The sequence below is a fragment of the Candida jiufengensis genome (assembly GCF_024610255.1).
Source record: "Candida jiufengensis strain CBS 10846 chromosome Unknown scaffold2, whole genome shotgun sequence".
In the NCBI taxonomy this organism is placed as follows: Eukaryota; Fungi; Ascomycota; class Pichiomycetes; order Serinales; family Debaryomycetaceae; genus Lodderomyces; species Lodderomyces jiufengensis.
This window is the reverse complement of record NW_026261561.1, coordinates 736747-745588: the sequence shown is the minus strand read 5'-3', so window position 1 is coordinate 745588 and position 8842 is coordinate 736747. Positions and strand designations below refer to the sequence as shown.

The following is an 8842-nucleotide window of genomic DNA, read 5'->3' as shown; positions in this document are numbered from 1 at the left end:
ACTCTAATATAACGACAGTACAGTGATTTTGAAGCTCACCCCTTTCCCAATTGAATCAAAAGATATCTTGATTAGATCACAAGGCTTACTAAAATTAGTGTCGGTGAATTTCGAAAAGTAAACAAAAATCTAAAGCATAAAAAAATTTCTATTTATTTGATAAATTTCTGTTTAAATTTCAACTTACCGATCTGCTTGAGAGATTTTTTAGTTTTTCACTCTATTGTCGCCCGTTTTTTAGTTTGAGACAATAAAATTTAAAATTTGATCTGAATTTTTTCAATGCTTATTTGCTAGATCACAAAAATTGAAAAGAATTTGCGGGAACATCAAAGCACTTCCCGTTTGAACCATTAAAAGTTAAAACTCTTCATGCATTGGATGGAGATTGAGCATTATTTTCTACTACAAGAATCAGATCAAAATGTTTTTAAATTAGGTGAGTTTGACCCCTGAAAAAATTAGTTTGTTTTAAAGTTTTTTGTTAAACCTACTACGAATTGATTGCTACTCCAATTTAGGGAGATTACCGACTCAACGAGAAAACATGTTTTATCTTCGAGGTTGTAAAAATTTTGTCAAATTAAACTAATCATGCACTAATAAAATGTAAATTTATTTTCATAGTGTTGAATCAAGTTGTATCTTAAACATGATTAGAAATATAATATCATGGCTGGTTTAATTATAATAAATTATTATTTTTGAAATGACGTTTCAGTTTCTAAAATTAGATTTTCTCTGTTTACATCAAAATATATATCGTTGATTATTTTTTTTTATCTCATTTTCATTGATGTAATTACGGATAAATTAGCGAAAAACACAAGAAAAAACACAGTTGCTTATTTTACGTCAAATCTCATCTTTAGTTGATAAGAAAAAGTAAACAAGAAACTGTTTGATGATTAGAGAATTTCAGATCTAAACTTTGTTTCGGATCTCTAAACCTTGTATAATTATATTTTTCATTTTACCTATTATATTTTTAACTCCAATTAAAATTGTTTTACCCCTTTCGTTCATCTAATTACTTGCATTAAAATATTATATATGAATTATTACGTAAGAATGTAACAAGTGATTACATAATACATATACTTTGAAAATTAATTTTGTGTAACGCATTTTGTAGTTTATTGAAACAACCAGCACAAATCAAACTAACTAACCAGCATAAATCAATTAAAGACATGATCAAGTTTATCGATCTATAGTTTCAACCAGCACAAATCACAATAAGATCATAATTTTCTTAGCAAGTTTTCCCCTTGATCTTGACATAATTGATCATTTATTTCTCGGCCTCAAATGATCAATAGGCTCAAAAAATTTAAAAAATAATGTTACATTTTTTAGTAAAACTAATCTATCTTTCATACACAAAATTTGATACAATGTTTTTTACTAGTGTTTATGATGTGAATATTTATCTGTACTTGCTATGTTTTAATTTGTTTAAATTTTTTTCAATATTATGCAAGTAATTTATTTCGTAATATTACATTTTTATTATTGTCTTTATTAAGTTATTGATTTTTGTACTATTATTTATTATTTATTATTTATTATTATTATTATTAGTTAAAAAAATAAAAAGTGCTGCAAAAAATTATTTATATAAAAAGGAGAACGTTTTACTTATTAATTTATATAATTTTTTATTATTTTTATATTCATAAGTTTCATCTTATTACTTTCATCATATTATCAATTGACAACCAAAGATCAATTGAACTGTAAATAAATAAATAAATAAATTAATCATCAAATCATAAATAGTTTTTCAAATCAAATCAAATAATATATAAAAATGAAATATACTACAATCGCTTCAACTGCTTCATTTTTGACAACCATTTTAGCAGCAACTGTTCCATCTGCGCCATGGTCAACTTTAACTCCAAAAGCTTCAATTCCAACTGATGCTACCACAAATTATTCACAAAAATTCGGTATTCAAATAGTAACTGTTGAAGATGCTTCTGCTTTAGCTACTGAAACTGTTGCAAATTTATCATCAAAATTAGAAACTAAATCAGCCAAATTGAAAAGAGCAGTTGCTCAAATAACAGATGGCCAAGTTCAACATCAAACTACTGCAGCTCCAGTTGCTCAAATCACAGATGGTCAAATCCAACATCAAACTACTGCAGCTGCTGTATCAGTTATAAATCAAATCACAGATGGTCAAATACAACATCAAACTACTGCAGCTGCTGTTGCTCAAATTGGTGACGGTCAAATTCAACATCAAACTACTGCTGCCGCTGTTTCAGTCATTAATCAAATAGGAGATGGTCAAATACAACATCAAACTACTGCTGCTGCCGCTTCTGTTGTAAATCAAATTGGAGATGGTCAAATACAACATCAAACTACTGCTGCTGCCGCTTCTGTTGTAAATCAAATTGGTGATGGTCAAATACAACATCAAACTACTGCTGCCGCCGCTTCTGTCGTAAATCAAATTGGTGACGGACAAATTCAACATCAAACCACCGCTGCTGCTGTAAACCAAATTGGAGATGGTCAAATTCAACATCAAACCACTGCAGCTGCTGTTAACCAAATTGGTGACGGTCAAATTCAACATCAAAATTCAACTGTTGCTGCTGCACATCAAATAAGTGATGGACAAATCCAACATCCAACTACTGCTACTGCTGCTCATCAAATAACTGATGGTCAAATTCAACATCAAAATGGTACAGTTGCAGCTGAATCATTTACTGCTGCACCAACAACTCCAGCTTCAGGAATTCAACAAGCATGTTCATCATCAAACAATTTAGTTATGACATTAAAAGATTCATTGTTAACTGATGGTAAAGGTAGAGTTGGAGCAATTGTTGCAAATAGACAATTCCAATTCGATGGTCCACCACCACAAGCTGGAACTTTAATTGCTGCAGGTTGGTCAATTTCAAAAGATGGATTTTTACAATTAGGTGATTCAACTGTATTTTATCAATGTTTAAGTGGTGATTTCTACAATTTGTATGATGAAAATGTCGCTGCTCAATGTAATGCAGTTAAATTAAGAATTATTGATTTTGTTGATTGTTAAATTTACTTAACTAATTAATAAATCAATACTATAAAAAAAGTTTTCTACGGTTAAAAATATATTTAAAATTTATGGGAGAATTATTTTCTAGGAATTTTGGGATGGGCATTATTTTTTCGGTTTTTCATTACGTCATGTATTCTATACGTTTTCTATATAGATCTATTATTTAAAAAATACTAAGCATTATTAATTATCAAGATACTTTCATTTTGTCTTTTTCAACTTATTAAATTCGTATTCGGTGATTTAAATTATTAACTATATCGAGTATTTTCTCTCGCAGCATCTTGCATTAAATTTGAGTTCGTATTTGAAACATCGAGTTATATGCAGGTTGACAGATTTTACAATAAAACTTTAATCTTTTGAGTATTGCCATTTGTGGATAAGTCTTTATATGCGAGCAAAGTTGATGAGCGAACGTCTTGAAAAAAGGTTGGCTTTCAAGCTGGCTAGGGAATTCAGAAATCTGCAAAATACGAATTGTCAATGTTCCCAATTAAGAATCTAAATAAAATTTTGATGCAAATATGTTGCAATTTTTTGATAATATCATAATTTACTTACCATTTGTATTAATTTTGAATTATTTTGAAGAATTACGAAAACTTCTATATTAAGAGTTATAAAAAAGACACTACAAAAGCAATCGCTCAAAGCAGATAAATAATTTCTTCTACTTCATTCATATAGCCTACATTTAAATCACAGCTAATTTATCTTTCATAGATGAAGGTCTTTTATTCCCTTCTAATGGTTCACAAGCCTTTTTCTCTTTTTCAAAGCTTCATTTCCACCAGTTAACAAGTTCAATTGTTAATTCACACCTTGTTTTAAATTAATTGTGATATTACCGAATGTTATTGTTCTATAACTTTGTTCTTGGTCTTATTTTCTAATCTCGTTTGAGTCTTCTTCCCTTTCGTTAAAAGTTTTTGATAAAACTGGACTGGAATTGTTACCATATTGCCGTTTAACTAGATTTGATGATACATTACCGTCAACTAAATCACTTGTGTTGGTTGATAAATTTGATTCAAAACTTCAATAATTCAATTTTCTTCAACTTCAGTTGAAACTTCTACTTTTTCATCAAAATCTCTATCAGATATGCTTGAACCATCATCACTTTCAGCAAAACCTAAATAGTCTCAGTTTCAAAGTTGATCTGAGGGTAATTGTCTCTCTATTTGTGAAACATGCTGAAATATTCATACTTAATTCAAAATTGTTAGTGATACCAGAATTACTTGATTACGTGATAGTTGACGGTTTATTAAATATCAAATCTTAGTTGCAAACTTTTTGTCAGTTCTGATCTCTCCCAGCTTTCACGCAATTTATTCTAGAAGTAATAAATCATTTTTTATTCTTGATCAACCTGAAACAAATTTATTACATTTATTAATATATTTTTATTTTGTGTTAACAATAATTTTTAAGTCAGTTTAATGTCTACAGTATTAACAACACCTAACTAAAATCTGTGCATTACATTCAATAAGTAAAAGCATGTTGAAGAGGTGAAGAAGTCTTTTGAAAAAATAGTGCAACATGCTAAATGCGTGCAAACAATTCACCAATATATTTTATATAATCTATAAACCCATAAATCTAAGAATTTCTAATTTTTCTAGATGCAAATCTTTTACTTTCTCGCATTGGTTCACTAAATGATCTATGTCTCTTCAATGAAATTTCATTATCACCCAAAGAAATATTTAATTGTAAGTTTTCTCCTGTTTCCAAATTTATTGAAATACCACTGTTCATTGTAACTTGTGTATAGTCTTGATGAGTGTTAGTGTTTGAGTTATTTAATGATGCAACTGATTTAATTGCCAACTTATTATGTTTGCGATCTTGAATTGTTTCTTCTTTATCTAGATTATAATAGCTACTAACTACAGCAGACTCTTCCAGAACAGCAACATGAGCTTGATAATTTCTTGACAATTTAAAACATTTTTGCACTTCATCATAATTAAAAACCAATTGATTTAAACAATGAGGTGAATTACAATTATAAATAACTTGATATCCATCTAAATTTACTAACGAATAAGTTTTATCGTATGCATTTATTTGTAAGTAATTCATTATTTCAGTTTTGGTTTTGAAAGTTTGTTTTATATGGGGTCTACTTGCATTTATGTCGCATACGTAATGATCAGTTGTCATTTTTCTGTGGTGATATTGATTAATGATATGACTTCTATTAGTTGTGGATGTATTCAAGAAAATGTGAATTTTTGATAGACGTGACTTTTTATATACTTTGAAAGGGATGAAATAATTTTTTTTTAGCGTTAATCAATATTTGAAACACTTTATTATATTTAATATTAACTAAATTTCTCGTTCCTTGTTTCAGATTTTTTTATTTTTTAGTTTCACAAGTCCCATAGTTAATATTCGATTTTCCTTTCGATGCCAGCTCAATGAACAGTTAACATAATCTAAGAGATGGTATTTACGAGATTGGTATTTACGTGAAAAAACGCAAAATCATCGATAAAGCTTAACATATATGAGTGAGACTTTTTATTCATTTTTAAATCTAAAATTTACGATACTCTAGTATAATAACCTATTTATTTATATAAGTAACGGTAGTGTACAGACTTCTCTTAGGGTTATAAATACTTAAATTAGTTTCATCACCATATCTTAAAGTAACAGAATTGAATTTTGAAAAAGGATCATTGGGGTCTTTAATAATTTCAATTTCTTTAGATTGAGTAATATCTCCCTTTTCATCAAATTTATCCACGGGGAATGAATTTTTAGATGATGTTTGATCATCTTGATCCTCGTTGGTTGGTAGTGGAGTTTGATGTTTTCTTGATTTAGTTAATACGGGGATCATTGGAGGTTTTTGATGTCTTAATAATGCCCATTGAGTGTTTTTGAAAAATGAATGATTTTTTATTTCTGATGCTCCTGTTTTGGATCCTAATCTTTTTTCTTCTTCTTTTATCAATAACTTTTTTATAAGACTTTTGCAATTTGATGATATCACTTGTGTATCAGGGTACTTTATGTCCTTCTTTAGTACATTTGCAAATGTTTTCTTTCTATCATGACCCTTGAAAGGTGTTATACCAAATAACATTTCATATATGAATATTCCTAAAGTCCACCAATCAACAGCACTTGTATGACCTTTACCTCTTATAACTTCTGGTGCTATATATTCTTCAGTCCCCACAAATGAATTAGTACGGAATCCATCAATACATGCTTTTGTATCTATAGTGGGACCATGCCTTGGAGAATTACCACCAGATGATAAATGCATACCGTTTTTATTGAATGAGATCTCGGGATTTTTTGATCTTTCACTTTGTTTCGATAAATCAAAATCACTCAACATAATATGACCTGATTGATGTAACAATATATTTTCAGGTTTTAAATCTCTATATATGAATCCCATAAGATGTAAATATTCAAGAGCTGCAGTAACTTCAGCTGCATAAAATTTCGCATCATTTTCTGATATGGTTTTACTTTCTCTTGTTTGTAAAGCTCGGAAAAATTCTCCACCCATACAATATTCCATACAGAGGTATAAAAATTCTTTTGATTGAAATGAATGGTATAATGTTACTATAAATGGATGATTTGAAGTTGCTAAAATTTCTTGTTCTGCTAACGCTCTCTTGATCTTGTTTCTTTCTATCATTTCTTTCTTACTGAGAATTTTCATTGCATATAATTGATTTGACAGTTTTTCTCGTACAAGATATACTTTCCCTACATCTCCTTTTCCTAGTAACCTAATTTTTTCAAAACTGTCTGGTCCAACTTGAACTTCAACTTTTTTAGTAGCTGAGTGAGAATAAGTTCTATCTTGGGTTAAAGTTCTTGGACGTGTTGTAATTTTTACTTCTCCTATATGCTCATTTATATCAAATGGTTTTTCAATTTTTTCTGTGCTCTCATTTGTTTGTTTTGATTCATTTATTAATTTGTGAACTAATGGAGCTGAAGCTACTCTCCTTAACGCTCTTTGGAATGGTGATGGAGGTGGTGTTAAGTTGTTCTCTTGATCAAATGGTTTTATCAGTAAATCATCATCTACAGTTGTTGTTATGTTTGGAATGACAAGTGTCTGGTTTTTAGTTGGTGTTTTAGGTGGTGGACCCGGTTGTAATACTTCTTCATATTCTTCTGATTCTTCACCTGATGATATTTGATTATAATGAATTTGAGGGGGTTTTAATATACCATTATCATTTAATGAATATACTGAATCGTTATGTCTTAAAGAGACTGATAATTCTGATTTATTTACATTTAAAAATTTAGGTTGTGGTGGATTAGTAGTTGTATTAAAATGTGGTGGTAAACCTTGATGTTTGAAATAAGGATTTGAATTTATTACAGGACTTGAAGTTTCCGTGATATCACGTTCTGGTTCATTTGTTATTATTTTAGGTAGTTGATTGGAGTCTGCTTTGACACCTGGTATACTTGTAGATTTTTTATGTCTATTATCCTTTTGTGACGGTTGTAAGGGACTTGATGAAGATCTTGCTCTATTTTGAATTGATTTATCATCTGATAATGAAGATATCGATGATGAAGGTAGTCGAAATATATTTTTGAATTTGTATAAACTATTCCCATTGGTGTTATTGTTGTTATTAGTCTGATCATTTATATTTTGTTGTGTCTTGTTATTATCTATTATATCAATTGACTTATTTTGATTGTATTGACTATTATTGTTGTTATCATTGTTGTCTCTATTAAAAAAAAATCTAGTTAATGAAATTGATCTATTTCTATTTCTTGATGATGGTCTCAATTCTGGACTTGCTGAATTAGAAGTTGGTGAATTGTCGTTATTCTTTGATAAATTTAGGTTATTGTTGGTCTTATTAGTATTTTCATTATTATAAAATATATTGACCATAGCCTTGTATGTATTGTAAATGCAGTTACTTAAATGATTGATTTAAAAAATGATTTAAAAAAACAGTTTTGACTAATGTAATATAATGCTATAATTTATGATGGTCTAGTACTAATATGATATCAATAGAAACCTAAATAAATGATGTTTAATAAACTGTAAATTTATGTGAATAATTGTTCCTTTTTTTTTTCAATTTTATAAATTTAAATTTAAATTTTCCAAGTGAGGGTTGGTAACAAAATTTAAAACGGAATTATTTTAAATGTTCAAAGCAAGCAGTTTAAAAAATAATTATAATTGGAAACACAACAGAATGTATATAAGTAATTTTTATAAAAGACATAGAATAAGAATTCAAAATGAATTGAGGTTTTAACTAAAACTTATGTCTGGTAGATCAAGGGTCCTACTACTTAATTCTAGTTGATATTCAAAAGTGTAATAATAGTTTCCTTTTTTAAATAATACTAGGTTTATTATGCAATAATACTTAAAATTATTTATAATAATATTTGATTTCTCAAGTTGAATTAATGTCGGAAAATTGCGAATTGTGACAAGAAATTGTTTGGATTTATCAACCATTAACAAAACTACATAAGGTTTTTACAATTACTTCATGGATTAACTTTGAAGTGTTGGGTTTGTATTATATTGATCTCTATGGAATTAATTACAATTAAAGTACAACTTAAAAAGATGAAAACTACTTAAAGTACGCTATTATAAATAATCTTTAGTCCCACTATTGATTAAAAAAAGTCATAACCAGGTTTGCTAATGCTGCAATGAAGCTCCAGAAGACTATAATTGGTGATCTCGACTCGCCGGACTTTCTATGC

At 28.6% G+C, this 8842-nt stretch overlaps 3 protein-coding genes across 3 annotated transcripts; 1 reads left to right on the top strand and 2 right to left on the bottom strand. All coding sequences in view use genetic code 12, as the record gives it.

Annotated features, from left to right (window-relative positions):
• Positions 1–1813: 1813 nt before the first annotated feature.
• Positions 1814–3070, top strand: PIR1 (beta-1,3-glucan linked protein; the record flags this gene model as incomplete). The annotated part of the gene is made up of 1 exon (XM_051763968.1): positions 1814–3070. The coding sequence occupies one exon, from the start codon at positions 1814–1816 to the stop codon at positions 3068–3070; it is 1257 nt and encodes a 418-aa protein (XP_051619446.1).
• A 1617-nt stretch (positions 3071–4687) lies between these two features.
• On the bottom strand, positions 4688–5254 carry KGF54_003385 (uncharacterized protein; the record flags this gene model as incomplete). Its single annotated transcript, XM_051763967.1, has 1 exon — positions 4688–5254. One exon carries the CDS (start codon positions 5252–5254, stop codon positions 4688–4690), a length of 567 nt encoding a protein of 188 aa, XP_051619445.1.
• Positions 5255–5663: 409 nt separating this feature from the next.
• KGF54_003384 (serine/threonine protein kinase) lies at positions 5664–7997 on the bottom strand (the record flags this gene model as incomplete). Its single annotated transcript, XM_051763966.1, has 1 exon — positions 5664–7997. One exon carries the CDS (start codon positions 7995–7997, stop codon positions 5664–5666), a length of 2334 nt encoding a protein of 777 aa, XP_051619444.1.
• Positions 7998–8842: the final 845 nt, after the last annotated feature.